We start from the raw sequence: 18,804 nt of genomic DNA on the forward strand, positions 1-18,804 counted from the left end.
GAGAGAGCGTTGGACTTTGACGTGCAAATAAGCAACGTTTAACGAGCGCTGGACTGATGTTCAACACACCAATGTAAACACTGATGGTCAGTGTGAGTGAAAAGGTTTGAACCAGGAGAACAACTGACTGAATAAATGAAAGCACAAACGATCGAAAACAAACATGACTCACGTGTTCGTCCCATGCGCACCGCCGGCGGTCCGTCTCCATCGGGGTAAACGGGAGTAATGGTGATTTTGTACTCGGTATCCGACAGCAGAGGCTGCAGAACCAGGCTGTTCTGACCCGTGGGCACCGTCCTCTGAGAGCAGAAACAAATTCAAAGGCGACAGTTAACATTCGGGTGATGCATTTAACCAGTCCCATGAGTACAGGTGCCTCTGGGCGTTAGATTGCCTTTCGGTGAAGAGGTTGATCCTGATTCTCAAAGGAGTATCGAGACTCGAGATGCATGTACGTAAAGTTACAGGCATGTATTTGTATGGCCGTATGTATCCACATATGTATAATTCTTTATGACAAATGTTCAACATTTCACGTACGTGTTTTATATTGTTGTTTTTGTTTGTGTGTATAAAATGCAGAACAAAAGAAAAGAAATAAAAACTGAATATATATACATTTGGTTGACAGAAGAACTGTGAGGGAGGAAGTCAGGTTAGGTAGTTTTAAACAGCGACAAACACAGATGGGATGGGTCAAAACAAACACAGGACTTTCACCCAGGAGAGCGGTGTTCTGGTACCGCGTGAAACTAAAAAGTCAACATTGGGTTATTTTAAGCGACGTAACGTTGCCGGTCGCTTATGTAAAGTACGTTACGTAATGTTGTTTATCGTGAATACGTTGCGTACTTAATGTAGCGCACGCAAACATACGTAGTGTAACTCGAACGACAACCCTTCTTTTTAAAATCGCAAGAAAAATATCCAATGACGTTTCGTAAGATATCATTCAAGCTGTTGTCTGCGGATACGTTGCCTCATTTTGGGGAAGACGCTGAACCACAAAATTGCTCCAGATAGCGACATTGTCTTCGTGGATCAACACTTGTGATGTTGTAATTGTTTGGATCATGACCTTCGTTTCTTAACAATCGTATTCATTATTTTTTACTTTGCTGTAATTTCTTTAATTAACGTTACCGCACACACACACACACACACACACACACACACACACACACACACACACACACACTCAAAGAAAAATAAAGAGCAAAATGCAATCTTACAATTACGAGAGAATAACCAGCCATGTTGCTGAGATTTCATGAAGGTGTAATTCTTCTTTAATGTATTCTTTATTACACCCCTGTTCTTCTTTTGGGACTGAGTCTTGAATTAAATAAAAATAAAAATAAGCAAATTAAGGAAAATCAGTATTGGCCTCTTTTTAATGGAGGTGAGGCAGTGCGAGCTGCTGCAGCGAGGATCTGAGGTGTTCAGGTGCTGCTCAGGTTAATCTCAGGTGTCCAGGTCCCCCCCCCCCCCCTCACCTGTCTGTGAACTCCTTTTGTTGAGACCGATCCCTAAATGAGTCATCCGTCCAGGTGAAGCTCCGTGAAAAGCTAATCTGCTTCTTCACCCCCGCGGCCTTCTTGTCTCTCTTCATCTCCACTTACAACTCTTTCTTCTTCTGCACCTTAGCTTCTCCCTCGTCACCCGGTGTTGTTTCTAGCAACGATAATTACTTATTGATTTATAGGATAATTTCTCTTTTGTAGAATCAGACCCACAACGCAGCTTAGTCCTCTTCCCCTCACAGTGGATGAGTGTTAAAGTTCCATCATGCAGCATAGAGGTAGATAGTGTGCAGAGCTGAGACCCCATTAGTTGATCAAATTGCTGTTTCCAGCTTTTGCTTCTTTCCTCTGGTTTACATCACTGAAGCTGAATATCTTCAGACTGTCGGTCGAACAAAACGAGTGTTTGAAGTTGTCCGCTTGGCTTCTTGTATATAATTAAAACATTCATTAGTTGCAGCCCATATATCGTGGTATTAGGGGGTGAGACGGCTCACAAAACTTGGATTGTATGACAGTTTTGAGAGCACAGAAAAATAAAAAACAATTGGCGATCGTCAATGAGTGATGTCGGCTGATACGGACCGTTCTTTTGTCTGAAGAGTCATTTCAACCGTCTCTAAACCAGCTGTATAAAATGTAAATTTTTTATTTATTTAATTAATTTAATTTAATTAATTTAATTAATTAATTTTAATTTTAATTAATTTTAATCTGTTATAATCATCTATAGTTGTTATTTACATACAAACACACAGTTATGATTATTAGGAAATAAAAGATTGTATTATTATTATTGCTAAAGTTTTACTGACGCCACCAAAAGTACATTTTTACAAGATTACACCAAAGTCATCATGATAACGTTATGATTTACCGTCGCCCCAATACTCTAGCACCAACGCATCACGATGTAACTCAATGGAACCTCCGTTGACGTTAGCCGTTAGCCGTTAGCTCCGGTGCTGCTAACGTTAGCCACTCTCTCTCTCCTCCGGACAATTCTTCACCACAGATTTGTTGCTCAAATGAAACGAAGCATCGACGCCGATCTACAGCAAGACTTTATTTCATACTGCGACGGTCAAACGGTGGAAATTCAATTAAAAAATAACCACATGACAAAACCTGTTCAAGATGAACCAGTGAACTGACGAAAAAGGGAGTTAATTCACACTCATGCAGCACATTTACCCACAATCACCTGGAGATACCAGAGAGGTGCCACGGCAACAATTCTACTGTAAACAGGATTTATTGTAATATCACCCAACCATTGTTAACTGCGAGTCGTTTTATCGATCAGTAATCTGTGTTTCTTATCTATAAACGTTGGACGTTCAGAGGGTTTTTTTTAACCTCCAGATGAACATTTTCAAACTGTTCCTGTTGGATGAATCCTTTGTGTTGAAGTCTTTTCATTCCTCTGCTCCTCTCTACCACAGTCTTTGTCTGTCTGTCTTGTCAGCCTGGTTTTGCATTCTGAGCATGTTCAGTCTCGCCCCGGCTCCGTCCACAAAACCTCTACCTCTCTAAGAAGAAGTACCCGTCCTCCGACGTGTCAGTCAGACAAACGCTGCAGGCCTTGACAAATCAATTTCCGCCCAGTATGATGAAAAAGGCAGCAAGTCTCTAAAACGGTCACCGAGCCACACGGTTCGGCAGAAACCACCTTAAGCTCCCTTATTCTCCGGCTCGTAAATGCAAACACGGTTTCATACAGTATTTATAGGATTCAGAAACCCAATCGAGTCTTGACGGAGGCCCAGAATATTAAGTCGGATCCATCTGAGGAGCTGCAACGCTTGAAGGTAAACCGCATGGGGAACACAGTCAAGTACACAGGCGATGGGAGAATTATAAAGTTGACTACTTAGTTACTAGCAAGAAATATGACAATCATATTAATTAAACTGCACACTACTGAGGCCAAACAAAAGGGAAACCGAACTTTAACCCTTCCTGGACCTGGAACAAACTTAAAGAAACACAGGACGAAACATATCTCATATCTATCGCATATCTGAACAGACCCTGCTAACTCAAGGGACCCCCGGGGGCCTCCCTGTGGGACTCCACTGGGCTGTTTGTAACACCACAAGACCTCAGGAGCCCTGAGTAAACGCTTTATGACGACACATGGGACAGCTGTGGAGTGATGTCGCGACGCGAGATACCGATACCACAACAATGTTTAACGTTTTTAGTAATTATTAATTACAATATTACAAATATAGTTAATGAACTAAAGCAGTATTTATCATCATGACGGTTCCATTTAGAGTCAAATAGAGAATTTAACCCTTTCACAATGTGTTTTCACTTGTCTAAAATTGTCTTGTTCAGCTCCACCCTCTCGTGTCACGGCAAAAGAAAAAACATGGCGACGGCCAAAATGGCGAACTCAAAGCTTCACAAACCAACGGGTGACTTGTCCATTTCATATGTACACTCTCACACAGTACACAGCGTAGGCTTCACCGACAGCACGCGTTCCAAACTGTACATCCATCTTCTGCAACTACTTCCTGGTTATTTTACAGATGTCCGTAATGCTTCCAGCTGCCAATTTAAAGCTCCTATTTGGCGGATATGAGGCTGAAATGTCAGTCCTCTCTGACATTTTTTACAGCTCTTCTTCTCAGCGCTTCAGGTGATCTGCAGGACTCTCTCACCCACAAAACAACGGCCGAAAATCGACTGTGACAGAAGGAAAAGCTCAAACTTTTTAATCTTTCCCTCGACAGCATTCTTTACTTGCCAAACAACACGCCGTTGCCGAGCAATAACGGCCCGAAACTCTGTTTACACACAGCGGAATTTGCACTCGATGCCCCGCGGCGTCGGTTTATTGGACACCGAATGAAGCGGCGCGGGGAAATAACCGCGCTTCACTGAGCGCGGCACCACAGCTGTGCGAGGACAGATGGCTGCAGAGACGAGTCGCCCCACGGCGACGACTGGTAAGCGACGGAGCCGTGTGAAAGGGCACAGCCGTTAACTTCCATGGTTATAAGCATGGAGAGGGATGAGCGCTGAGGATATCTGAGCTCTGTGACAGAGCTTAGTGCAAGAAGTGGTGTGTTCGAAAGCTGCAGTCCTCTTCTTCTTGACTGGTAGGAGGCAGAGGAACTCCAAAACAAGGTGCCAGGCACAGTCGTGACTAACTATCCCCTTATGAAGTTGATCTGGAGAACGTTTTACATACAGTTAGCTTAATAACACATCCATGTTTTGTCCCGTGACGTATTTAAGTCCAACACCCTCTCTCTTTTAGCTCCGTTTTTGGTCTCCTCCACCTCCTGTTTGCCTCTTTAGCTGCTAAACGCTCCACTATGTTCACCGGTTAGTCTCTAACTGTGACTGCCTGCTGTTCGCTGCTGAGCCGGTCGTGTGCGGTGGGTTCATCAGTAAACTGTCTGCTGCTGCTGCTGGAAACAAATGTTCCACAACTTGAAAGAGGATCAAAAATCTGCATGAAGCTGCAGGTTTTCTCTCACAAGACACTAATTTCACTTGACATGCAGTCATTAGAATCACGGATCATATTCAAAAATATTGTTTAGTAATCCTTAAAAGAAGACTTCAGATGAAAGATCCTCATGCACCTTTTCTTTCCCTCCTACTGGACAAAGGTCTGTGTTTTATAATCCGAGATGCATAAATTAGATTATTTTCTGTGATCACAAAATGTACAACGTATATGAAAGATGCGTCAGTGGGAAGTCTGTTTCCATTAAATGTGATGTGAGTTTCTGATCTGACGACGAGGAGCAGCTGGTCCAGAATGTCGGGGATAAAAGCAGCGAAGCGACGAGAAATGTAAAACCTGAGGGAGAGTGACATCACTCCATAATAATACTACCACTACTGTACTTTGTATTGAAACGGTCATTTATCCTCATGTCTTTCTTAGGAGAACACACTCAATATGTTCTCCCCACTCTGAAAGGAGCCATGTGCTCATTTTCAGGTTCATACTTGTATTTTGTGTTTCTACTAGAACATGTTTACATGCTTTAACGTTAAAAAGAAAACACATTCTCTTTTTCTCGTACTGTTCGTCTGAATATACCTGCATTCACCAGCCTTCTGCAGAAAAAGTCCAGTCTGCTCTGATTGGCTTGCAAAAAAAAAAAAAAAAAAAAAAAAAAAACCCAAAACATATGGTGCAACTTTGCAAAAGGTAGTTCTCAAGCCGCGGGCGGAGATTCTAATGAGGAAGTGGAGCCAAGTCTGACTGGCTTGTTGAATCACCAGAATGCGTCTGCACATCCAGTGAGTGCATCTGTCCATCACACACTGGTTAGGATGCTACTGCAGCACTGCATCCACGGTAAAAAGGAGGGAATGTAGTTCCCAAAGAGAGGTATATTATTATCACTGACTATTCCTGTCCATGAATATGCTTTTTCTTTCTGGTTCCACGGTCACTAATAAGCCAAGAGAAGCCAGACCTGAGCAGACTGTGTGTTTGTGGCGTCTGCTTGTAGAATCGCTTTAATGTGTTAAACACCTTTTTTTTTTTTTTTAATGATGATGAACTGGTTTTAATCAAGCCTGGAAAGCACATTGCGTGAGATTGCTGCATAAAATCTGTAATTTAATTAAATTCGATGTATAATTTGGTTACAACTGCGGAGCCGGCTCTTTCCCCCACATCCGCAATTTTCTGTCCAAGTTATTAACAGTTTGGGAACAAATTCCATCAGTGAGGATGAAGTGAGATAACCGCCATCCAGAAATCAATCGCATGTAAATGAGTCTTTTTTTTTTTTTTTACATATGTGACTTTTTATTTTTTCGGCTTCTTAACGGCTGGTGGCAGCCACAGACCACAGAGTGGAGCTTGCTTCTAACGAACCCTGAGAGGAAGTTCTCCGCCAGTTTATTTATTTATCTCCCCAGCAGCTGATAGACATCTAAACGGGAGCTATTGAGTGCAGCACTTGGTGATTCATGACCTGACCGGATTGCCAAACAGAGCCCCACAGCTGTTCACACTTTGATAAGAGATCTCATTTAACACGCCGCCGGTGCGAGCAGCTGGCGGCCCTCTTTTATTGTCGGGATGAAAAAGGCTGATGTGGGACCCGGTGGCCGGCGAGCGCACAACGCAGACGCACGGCGGCTACCGGCACGAACCCACAAACACACACCTGTCAACACACGTGTTCTACAACATGAGGGGCTTTTATTTGACAGACATCTGACGCTTGTTAACCGAACAATACGGTGCACCTCCTACTATGTAACAAGAAACAAGGATGCAGCTTCAATATCACACATTTGCTGTTGATTACTACTATAATTATAATAATCAACTACTCTAATCTACTTTGGGGATCGTGGGGCAAAAGATCTGGGAGTTCATCATCAGCCCTGGAGCAGGTTTGGTTTTAAAGTGTGAAACTAGAAGACCTCAGGCTTCAATTACACCGGACATGTCATGATACTCCGTCTTCCAAAGGAGGCTGAGTAAAGTTCAAGATATGAGAATGAAAATGTGTCTCATGAGGAACCTCGAATCTCCCCTTTACAAGCACACACGCCGCATGATAATCACATGCAAGAATGAGTGTTCTGCATGCATTTTATTTTCTCATGTTCTAAATTGGTGTTTTTGAATACCTCTGCATGCTGGAGTCTTGTGGGCGTTCGACTGGAAAGCTGAGTCTGAATAATCACAGACTAAAGACGTGACGCATTCAGAGGACGTGTAGGTGTGTCGATAATGAAGAGGCTTTCTGAGCAGCTTCCAACGAGAAGCGCTCGCAACCCAATCGCACAGCAAAGTGCAATTCTTGCATAAATCTGGGGGAGGCGGGGCTTAGTTGGGCATGGAAAACGGCCATCATATACTTCCATCATAATTCCCGAACCCATATTTAAAACTTCTAAATATTGACTGGAGCCTAAAACAAAACGTTCAGCTACATCTCAGGTTCTCAGCTTTCAGACGATGTATTCATGAGGTGTCGACTGTTGACCTGCTATGAATAAAGAAAGCTTATCAAACCAACTATATTAACTTCAACACACAAACATAACCAGCCACAGAAAATGTTCTTCTTTTTAAATCTCCACAGATTCAGACACTGATGTTAAAGAAGATGTTTAGTTTGTGATCGCATCTCACGTGACGGAGGTTTAGAAAACCACAGACGTCTTTACTTTCATTTTGTTCCTTCAGGCCGTCGTATCTTCATCTATTTTCCATTTTAACGTTTGCCCACACGGGAGGGAACACACACAACGTACTAAAAAGTGGATGTTTGTTTTCTAGAAAAGTCTTTACTTCTCTCTGTGTGTTTCTGTCTGTTGTGGCTCATTAGAGTGAAGACCTGCCATTCTCTCTCTCTCTCTCTCTCTCTCTCTCTCTCTCTCTCTCTCTCTCTCTCTCTCTCTCTCTCTCTCTCTCTCTCTGGTGAAACAAACTCTTTGAAGACGTGCCACCGTTTTCATCATCGTTATCCTCCTCTTCCTCTCGACTCCACTCTGAAGGACTGCCATCAACTTCGACAACAACAGTCTTTGTGTCCCTCCCTCTTTCTCTCCACAGAGGGACTTTTAATCTGAAGGCCTGCCATCGTCTTCATCATTAATCTCTCTGTCTGCGTTGAAGATTGACACATGGAAGGGTTGGCTTTTGTTTAAATCAACATCTTCCTCTTTGAGTTCCTTCCACGACTTCCCAAACACCTTTTACATCTCGACAAATCGTTCGCCGTCCAACTTGCATACAGCGACAGTCTCAGACTCCAAACTTTTAATTGGCTACAGTTATTACACGGGTATTAAAACCACCGACTTCAACTTAAATCCTTGTACTGTATACACCACAGGAGCCGGGGATCCAATCCTCTAAACTGAAGAACGACCCGCTCTAACCCTGCGCCACAGTCTCCTCCTGTCATGGAGAGTTTGTCCCATACTGAACAGATTGCCGGTGGAGGAGGGAATATGAAGTAGGATCGGTTTGAGGAGTGACGATCGTTAAATCACGCGTCATTTCAAAAAGTGTGAACAACCACAATCACGAGAGGTTGTTGGAAATACAGTCATAAATGAGTACAACAAATATTACTCCGATGGGACCAGCAGTGTGCGAGATTAGCCCTGGACAGACAGACAGATGCACTCACGCGCGCACACACAACCGAACACATAATCTCCTTTAAAAATCACAATACTAAAAAAAAAAGAAGCTGATTTGAATGAAGGAAAAAGATAAAGCAAGACGTCGTCTGTTTCTCCGTCCTACCTGCTCCTCCGCTCGGTCTCCCTTGGAGCTGACGTAGCTCAGGCGATAGTGTCGGACATTCCTGGTGTCCATGGGCTGCCAGGCCACCCGCATACTGAAGGTGGTTTCCTCATCGACCCTCATGTTCCTGAACCCGAAACGAGGAGCTGGAGGATCAGAGCCAAACAAAACCTGTCCGTTTATATCAGGAGAACTGATCGTATCAAGCCGTCAGCATTTTGGCATTTAATTTCTGTTCAACGTCAAAACTTTTTCTCGTAGAAGTTTGTGTAGGAAAATATCCGACGCCGTCAGAGACACAGCAGCAAACTTGTAATTGCATGTTCGCTGTCAGATATATATATTTTTTATCTTAAACTCAGATTTTTCCTCAGCGCAAGTTGGAACATCATTTTCTACATTATTAATGTCACCTTTATAATCTCTCTGCTTGTTTTCCAAAACTTTACCAAACTTATACAGAGAGAAACCTTTCAAAATGCTAGTTTAATTTTTTTATTACACCTAAAAAGTTGAACCTAAATAAGCTGTAAAAGGAGGAAGAAGAAAGAAACACAGTCATACATTTTAACTCTTATCTCTCCAAACCAACCATCACCATCATTTATTTTAAAGTGTATTAATATAGTTATTGTTAATACTTATTGTTAATACAAATCTCATGGGTGACAGTAAGTAAGGAGTGAATTATTTACTTGCTGTGGTGGTGGTCGTCGTGGCGACGGTGGTCATTTTCTCCACTGAAAATGAAAAAACAAAAACCATTTGATGAAAACAATTCAGAGAAGTTTAACGGTTGCTTTACGTGACAGACGGTGGTAAACAGTTAACGGACCGGTGGACTCGACGAGGACGACCTCGTCGCTCTCCGCCTCATTGGCGTAGATGGCAGCGAGGAGGACTTCGTACTCAGTGAGGGGGCTCAGTCCTTTTATCACGTAGGTGTTGATGTTTCCGTTCACCAGAACCTGAACCAGAAGCAGAGGGGCGGAGCTTCGTGTTAGCAGAGCAGATGAACTCATACATTTGTATGTCCAGGTAGAGACTCAGTGAAATGAATAATGCCAACTGTTCTTTCATCTCTTGTTATATTCCAAATATATTCAAAAACAACCTTCCTTTTCTTCTCTGGTTTTAAATGTTTGATGACTCATGCTGCACTCAGCCGTGTTAACAACTAATCAAATGAGACTTTTGGCGACCAGCGAACTAACACCATTGGCTAACACCATAGTGTTAGCACTGTTAGTGTTAGCACTATGGAGAGACAATAAGAGACGGGAGTTTGGATATCAGCGGGCAAAAACTTTGCTATCAGTGTGTGTGGAGCTCCTTTTCAGTGGTCCAATCAAATGCAAAGGATTAGATTCAAATCCCTATTTTATAATTTACAGTTAAAGGGTATTTTTCAGCCTGGACCATATTTATAATAATAATAATAATAATAATAATAATAATAATAATAACTTTATATATAGCAACTTTAAAAACAGAGTTTACAAAGTGCTTTTACAGAAAAAGCAGCAAAAGCAATAAAACCCAACAAAGCACCACAACTAAGGTAAGAGTTAAACCCTGCTAAAACTACAATAGATGAAACGGAAAAAAAAACAATCGATACGGCAAAAATAAACTAATAAATGAATAAAATAAAATAAAAATAATTTAGTCAAATAATTTAGTAAAATCAACAAATAAAAATAAAAGTAAGGGGGACAACTTTTTACTTTTTAAATTGGTCCAGTATTTATTTAAGGTAAACTTTTCCACATTTAAATTAGTTTCGGCGATATGTACAGTGTTACGTCATTGCCAATAAAATAAAACATATTCCACATTAGTGAGACGAGAGAGAGAGAGATGACTTCTATCTCTGTGTGTTTACGTCTAACTTAAATCAGATTTTAGATGTTTGTTTTGCTATAGTTGTGAGGACATGGGTTGATATTCAGATTAAAAGAAAGTAGAAGCAACAACGGTGAAAATCAAGAATCCCTCGTGAGAGATGAAAAGAAGAAGAGAATCCCCGGCAACTAAATCAAATTACATGGAGCGTCTGAGGGGACGGTTCTCTTCTGAAGGAGTTCAAGTGTCTCTGAGTGAGGGCAAATAATTTGTTGTAGAGAAAAGTGATGCTGAAGGAGAAGCTCTCCATTTACCTGAACAACTGCACTCCACACGTCTTTTTTTTAGGTCAAAGAAAGAGATAATAGAAGCAGCCAGGAGGAGTTTATTTATCTGAGTGCAGCCGTGAGGCCCTGCTACCTGGACAGGAAATGAATAAATGGAAAGATGGTCCTGACAACACTAAAACACAGGATTTATTCTTTAGAGTTTGTTGTTTTTGAGGTTTTTATATCATTCTGTTGCTGCCCTTCCCCCATGAATATGAGATACGAGTTTACTGATAATTACAATCCCTCCTCGGCATAGCGGAGGTTGGTTTGTGTCGCTCTGGCTACATAAATACAGCATATTCAGAAGATCTTTTAAAAAAACATTATCTCCAGAAATTTCAAAGATTCCTGCAGGGAAACCGGTCGAAGAAATCTAGACGAGAAACAGAAACAGAAACACACACACACACACACACACACACACACCTCGTCACTGTCTCCTCCATCTATGGCCGTCCAGACGAGTCGGTACAGAACCACATCGGAGGCCGGGTGTTGCCAGGACATCCTGAAGCTGTCCGTGGAGATGTCACTGCTCCTCAGATTCAGCGGGTCCGGGACGGTCTCTACACACACAGACACACACTCACAGTCATGTTGACAACAAACTAGACGGCGTATGTTTGTCACCAGGTTCACCTGATTGCCACTCAATGAAATCGGTGGACTTGAATTATTGATATCGGTTCCTACTTGTGGTGAAGCTGTCGGTCGCGGCCTCGGCTTGTCCCTCATCGTAGACGGCGAAGACACCGACCGTGTACTCCGTCAGGGAGGTCAGGTTTCTGAGCAGCCAGGTCGTCACGCGGCCGACATCCACCTGCAGACACAGGACCAACAAGAGTTTTCCTTTCACGGTTTTTGACGGTTTGTTCCCTGAGAAATGACGTCAGCGATGAGACCCTCTCACCTCGTTGGTCTGGACTCCGTTGGTCTTGACGTACATGATGCGGTATCCCTTGGCCTTCCTGGAGGCCGAGTCCCACGTGAGCCGGGAGGAGCTGTGGTCCACGTCTGAGAAACGCAGGTTCCTCGCCGGAGTCAGCGGCACTGAGGTGGGAGGAGACTAAATGTAAGTAAACTTCCATCTGCTCACCGTCAGCGACTGGTTTGTGGACCGATGTTTTGAAGCATCGAGTTCGGCATTTTGGCTGTCGCCATCTTGGATTTTTGCAACCACTGAACAGGAAGTGACCACATCTGGACTGAGGAGGAGTGACGTGACCTGTCAATCCACGTGTAGCCCCGCCCCTAAATCATCCCCTCTTTATGGTCTGTTTGACTCTAAATGGAGCATAATGTACTAAATGAACATCATGCTGTATTGAAGAAGACTGTAAACTAGAGATTGAGACCATAAACTCATGTTTACAATGTTTACTGAGGGAATAAATCAAGAGAGAAGTAGAGTCATTTTAGACTAGACTTCTATACAACCAGAGGAGTCGCCCCCTGGTGGACACTAGAGAGAATGCAGCTTTGAGACGCTTCAGTTTTCAGAACCAGAGGTTTTCTCAAAACATTTAGAAAATAGAGGAAAACACAAAACGTTTCTTTTTACCACTATCTCTTGTTTGGAAGCAATTACAACAAACTTTTGTTGCGTTTTGAATAAAATCAAGCACAACAAACTTCACGACCTCAGAAAAGGTCGTTTAATTTAACTAGTGCCTCATTGCAGGTATTTCTTATCGTGCATCATATTAGAAACAAGTCTGCCACAGAGCTGTTGTTATAAAGGGTCAAAGGATAGTTAAGCTTGGATTTATCAAGTGGTTTCACACACACACACACACACACACAGACACACACTCACGGCGGTTGGACCAGGGTTATTGGACTCCTCTATTTTAATCATAAAGTGAGCAGACCCTCACTACATCACTCACCCTCCCTCAGGCTCTGACTCGACTTCCTCTCTCTCCCACGGAGATACTGCAGAGGTCTGAAACAACCTTCTTAATTCAGTCAGGGAATCAGATTTTACTCTGGGAAAACTTTAGAATTACCGGTCTGTTTTCTTTCTTTCCTTTTTTTTAAATCCTGATTGTACCCGGCATTGCCTCACCTCAATTATACGGCGGGTCAGAATAAAGACAAAGCTGCAGAGGGAAAGGGAGGAAGGGAGGAAGGGAGGAAGGGAGGAAGAGACCGCCACGGCTGTAACTGTAGGTCACGCCGGGGTCAGCGTGGGAATGAGGAGGAAGGGAAATTAAAAAGTTTAGCGATAGGAAACTTTGGAGACTTGCCTAATCTATGTGTCCATATAGAAATATCCACTGTATTAAAACGGCCCATGCATATGGATACCAGCTGACTCTGCAGATCACTTTTAGTTTAGCAAACCATTCCAATGTGCAATCACAAGATTTGATTTATTGTATTTTTGAATTCCCATTTTTTCCCTTTTAATACAATTCTCTTGTGCCAGAGCCAGAAGAAAATGGCGTCTATGAGGTTGAAAAATCCACACATTTCTTCAGTTGACATGACTTTCACACATGCACTGCAACTCTGACCGTACGTTACCCAGAAGAGCCGTCTGTGAGAGCTTCCTGTGTTAAATCTGCATTCTCTCTAGTGTCCACCAGGGGGCGACTCCTCTGGTTGTATAGAAGTCTAGTCTAAAATGACTCTACTTCTCTCTCGATTTATTCCCTCAGTAAACATTGTAAACATGAGTTTATGGTCTCAATCTCTAGTTTACAGTCTTCTTCAATACAGCATGATGTTCACTTAGTACATTATGGAACATTTAGAGTCAAACAGACCAGAAAGCAGGGGATGATTTAGGGGGCGGGGCTACATACTGATTGACAGGTCGCTAACACAGCGTTGTCCGCCTCTCACAGTGTGTTTCCACTTCACGAAACATTTTGGTTGCACTTAAGCTCCACCTTCTCGTGTCACCTCTGGTTGCAGAAAATCAAGATGGCGACGGCCAAAATACCAAATTCGAGGCTTCAAAACAGCAGTTCACAAACCAGTGGGTGACGTCACAGTGACTACTTCCTATATACAGTCCATGGGTGTTTGTGTGAAAGGGAAACGCTGGACAACGTCTGGAGTTGATGTGAGGAAATGGCTCCTGTTAAAGGAACAAACACCGTCATGGAACCAATGAGAAAAACTAAGAATTAACACAATCTTTATATTTTTGCATATTGTCTGATCTTGTGATCTTTTAACTCAATTATTTCTTCCTTTCTCTCTGCAGCTGCGGTGGCCTCTTTTCACCGCGGCCATCATTAAAGCAACAACGACGGATAAATAAACCGGACGAAGCGAGGGACGAGGAGAGGCGGAGTCCGAATGAATCACGAAGTGATAAAAAGCACATTAAACCCGTCGCCCCGCACGACCACACGCATCACAGAAACAAGGAAAATATAAATACATCGTGACCACCGGCCGATGATCAGTGCAGCTCAGAAAAACCATGAATATAAAACATGAAAACATCGTCACTGCAGAGACAGAGTCGACTGTGAGGAGCGCTTCATGTTCACACTCAATGAATGAGTGACTGAGTGCATGCTAAACATAATGGATGTGTGCAAAAAAACAAAAGCTCTGCTTGCATGGACGGAGGAATTTAAAGTCATTTGAGAGACTTCACCCCCCCCCCCACACACACACACACACACGAACAACCACCGTCTCCCTCAGCAGCCGCCGGCGTCCTGGTCCGACCCGCATTCAAAGCCCGACACGCATCATAAAGACACGAACGAGCCCCGAGTTAAAGCCGCAGGCCGCAGACCTTAAAGGGGACTTCATGGAACCGTAATTAGTGGCGCTGCGGGGAAACGGGCCGACTTCAAACTCTTACAAAAATCAAAAAGTGAAGGTGCAAAAAATAGCACATCGAGGGGAAGCTGGAGGCCGGCTGCCAGCTTTGTGTCGAGGCAGAAATATAATAAACGTGCCGAGACGTGACTGGAACACGCTCGAACAAAAACACAACAACGTAACGGCAGCGGATGATTTTTGACAACCTCAAGCGGAGCGAGAGGAATTCAGCCGCTGTAGCGTCGCCGCTTCCTCTCCACGCTTTGTTCAGTGACGCGTCAGACGTGTAGAAGAAGACCTAACCCTCCCCGAGAGGAACCTTCGTCTGGTTTCCCGTCAGACAGACGTGAGGCGATCTGACCGCCGTGCCGTAAATGAAACGTGTGCAGAGTGTGGAGTTCAAGAGGGTCGACCAGTCCGTCAGGAGCTTAATGAAACTGGATTTCTTCGACAGTTATTGAGGCTCATCGGCGGCGTTGCGGTGATTTTCATATTCACTGTGTGTGTGAAGTCTGTATTTCTATCTCTGTGAGGACCGATTTTACTTTTAGACATTTTCACTTTCAGTCCCAACTCCTTCAGAGGACCATCAGGATGAAGGTCAGAGTCAGGTTCAGGTTGAGTGAATATGTAGGATGTAGTAGAAGTACCGGTGTATGTGTACATCTTTCTTAATGAGGACCAGTTGTATACATTAGTCGTGGGGACATTCAGCAGCTTGAAATGAAATTCAAAGACAGCGTTTGTTCTTAAAGATACTACAAGGAACTTTCACTTCGTGCTGATTTTGGCGGCCCCTGTGGACAAAAGCGATAGTGTTTCCGAGCACCGGGGTCCATCTAGAAAACCTCTCGTTCCATGTGTGTGTGTGTGGGTGTGTGTGTGTGTGTGTGTGTGTGTGTGTGTGTGTGTGTGAGACTCACATGTGGTCTGCTGGCTGGTCATGGGGTCGCTGGCCTCCTCTCCATACAAGGCGTAAACCGTCACCGTGTATTCTGTGTCCGGAGTCAATGCTTCTAGCTCCACCTCGTTCACAGAGTCCTCCACCTTCACCTGCACACACACACACACACACACACACACACACACGGCATGAAGGTTTAGCGCCTTCAGCAGAGCGAGGATGTCGTGTTTCCAGCCGATGTCTTTATCTCATCTTTCACCCATCTGTCATATCGTCATATACTTCTCTGCATATCTGCCGTCAATCCACAGTCCTGTCCAGACACGCGTGGAATCGAGCTGTGATTACATAAAGTCTGTGGATTCTTTCTCTCCAGCCTTCAGCAGGTGGGACCCTCTAAAACTACACGCCTCTATTCTGAGCTGCGACGTAGAAACAGAATGTAGTAGATGGTGAAACTCCCTTCATCATAGTTTTTACTGTAAAACAGATAACTAACTCATTTCTAACCAGGAGGCAACATACAGTTCTAACAAGTGAAGCCGATGCTTCATGTGTTAAAGCTGCATTCTCTCTAGTGTCCACCAGGGGGCGACTCCTCTGGTTGTATAGAAGTCTAGTCTAAAATGACTCTACTTCTCTCTTGATTTATTCCCTCAGTAAACATTGTAAACATGAGTTTATGGTCTCAATCTCTAGTTTACAGTCTTCTTCAATACAGCATGATGTTCATTTAGTACATTATGCTCCATTTAGAGTCAAACACACCATAAAGAGGGGATGATTTAGGGGCGGGGCTACATGCTGATTGACAGGTGACATATACGGCGTCTCTACGTCACTCCTCCTCAGTCCTAATACGGTCACTTCCTGTTCCTTGGCTGCAAAAAAAAAACAGCTGTAATCCAAGATGGCTTCAACACATCAGTCCACAAGCCAGTGGGTGACGCCACCAGGACTAGGTCCACTTCTTATAACCAGTCTGCGGTTCTGCCGGATCACGGTCTGATTCCAGATCAGAGGTGGCTTGTGTGTTTCCAGCAGGATGATTAACTCCACTATGAAACAGCTGCTAACACACTACGGCCACAAACCCAGAACTTTACCGTCTTTCACGTTCTGCCAAACACACACGCATACACGCACACACACACACACACACACACACACACACACACACACACACACAAATCTGGCAGAACGGAGGCACCGACAAATGTTCGTCCATCTGCTCTTCTTGTCTGCTCGTCTCATGAATAAACCGTTATCCTTTTGGAAGCCCGAGAGAAATAGGATGTACTGCCAGAGCTTAAGAGTCTCACTTTAGAGAGATGTGGGTACCGACCGACAACATGTCGCCTAAATAAAGAAACTCATGTTCCAGAGTCACCATCAGCAGCTTCTCTTCTCACTGCGGTTCATTCACAACGTAAATAACGTGGTTCCACTTCCTGGTTACTGTGGATGTGTTGGAAATCAAACAGATTGACGCCGTCGGTCCTTCTGTCGCGTTCCTCAAAGGTTCCAGTGGAGGGTTCAAACCGTAGACCGTGAAGAAGAAGAAGGTGACGTAGTCGTGGTGACGTAGTCGTGGTGACGTAGTCGTTGGTTTGTGGACCGATGTCATGAAGCCTCCAGTTCAGCGTTTTTGGCCGCCGCCATCTTGTTTTTTTTTTTGCAACCGGTGAACAGGAAGTGACCATATCTGGACCGAGGAGGAGTGACGTAGACCAGAGGTAGAGAGACCTGTCAATCACGGTGTAGCCCCGCCCCCTGAAGCATCCCCTGCTCTACGGTCTGTTTGACTCTACATGTTTCTCCTCACACACTGAATCCTCTTCACTTTCTGCTTCTTTTGTTGGCAGGAAAATAGTCTGTTGTTTTAGGGACACAAGTCTTCAAACCAGACCAGTACCCCCCCCCCCCCCCCCCCCCCCCCGTTTGTATTGAAGCTCACTTCCTCTGGCTTCTGGCCCGGACGACGTGTCCACATGAAGCCGGGAGCCGCTTCGAGGCCGGGGAGCCGGACTCCTCCTCGCCGCTGGAGAGCATCCATCCTGATTTTGAATTGTTTTTATTGTTTTGTGGCTGGAGGGAGGAGGGAGGAGGGAGGAGGGAGGAGGGAGGAGGGAGTGTCGACCGTCGTAATGAGCTCTAACAGGAAAGAGAAACAGACGACTGGCTGTGCCCTTCACACCTCCTCCTCCTCCTCCTCCTCCTCCTCCTCCTCTTCTTCGCTGCTGATTTAACCGTCCAGGATCTGCATGTTTCCATCTTTGGTTTTCGGTGTTTTCTTTGATCTCAGACACTCGCCGGAAGCGTTTCTTCATGTTTCGCCCTCTGATTGGTCATTTATCAGTGTCTCAATCTCTGAGCGGATCTGGGTTTTTAAAAGGCAGCTCAGAGTTTGTCTCGTCGTTTACTTCGCTGCCTTGAGAAGACGAAGCTGTGGCCACAATCCCCCTCTTTTATGATTGGATTTCTATGCTTTTAAACATTTCATTGGGAACACCAGATGAATTTCTCACCAATTTTTTTTGTACCAATTGTGTCCCCTCGTCCCTTCCACCGTCTCACCGCCTCACCGATCATTATAAAGGCTACAAAGCACCATGCGCTCCACATAGCGAACGTAAGGAGAGCAACAGAAACACCACATCAAAGCACACTCGCACTGTGAAGACACTCAGGTAGAATTACCGCGTCTCTGACGGTCGCCGACTCTAACGAGATCGTTTCAGAGCAACTTTAGGCGGTGGACAGACTTCCTGTCGGCGCTCGTCCATCGGGCCAAAGACCGCGATGTTCTTTAGAACGCTACTAAGTAACCAATGACTTGAACCGGAAGCCAACGAGCTAAAACAAGAGAAGTAATGTGAGACTCACGGGCCAGGACGGCGTTCAACGGGAGGAAACGCCGTCGTAAAGCTGTTCCGGCTGTATTCTATCACACACACACACACACACACACACACACACACACACACACACACAGGGTCCTCACCTCCTTCTCGTCCGCGGGTTCTCCCCCCGTCAGCGGAGCGTACAGGATCATGTACCCAGAAGCCCCGGCGGCCACCTTCCAGCGGACCCTCATGGTGCTGTGAGAGATGTCGAACAGCTCCAGGTCGTTCACCATCG

The 18,804-nt window shown here is 44.4% G+C and overlaps 1 protein-coding gene across 8 annotated transcripts in view; it reads right to left on the minus strand.

Annotated features, from left to right (window-relative positions):
* LOC137892010 (collagen alpha-1(XIV) chain-like) overlaps positions 1–18,804 on the minus strand; it is a 135,696-nt gene that overhangs the window by 66,556 nt on the left and 50,336 nt on the right. For all 8 annotated transcript variants that reach the window (XM_068736897.1, XM_068736894.1, XM_068736895.1 and 5 more), the window contains 9 exons: positions 18,668–18,804; positions 15,683–15,812; positions 11,878–12,017; positions 11,661–11,787; positions 11,394–11,533; positions 9,626–9,758; positions 9,486–9,530; positions 8,791–8,936; positions 173–302 (listed from right to left, as the gene is read on the minus strand). The exon at positions 18,668–18,804 is cut by the window's right edge and continues 9 nt beyond it. In XM_068736897.1, the coding sequence (XP_068592998.1) occupies positions 173–302; positions 8,791–8,936; positions 9,486–9,530; positions 9,626–9,758; positions 11,394–11,533; positions 11,661–11,787; positions 11,878–12,017; positions 15,683–15,812; positions 18,668–18,804 (1,128 nt within the window). The remainder of the gene's footprint in view (positions 1–172; positions 303–8,790; positions 8,937–9,485; positions 9,531–9,625; positions 9,759–11,393; positions 11,534–11,660; positions 11,788–11,877; positions 12,018–15,682; positions 15,813–18,667) is intronic.

This window comes from Cebidichthys violaceus, unplaced genomic scaffold (genome assembly GCF_023349555.1).
Source record: "Cebidichthys violaceus isolate CVI_PGR_0920_01 unplaced genomic scaffold, fCebVio1.0.p SCAF_73, whole genome shotgun sequence".
Taxonomy (NCBI): Eukaryota; Metazoa; Chordata; class Actinopteri; order Perciformes; family Stichaeidae; genus Cebidichthys; species Cebidichthys violaceus.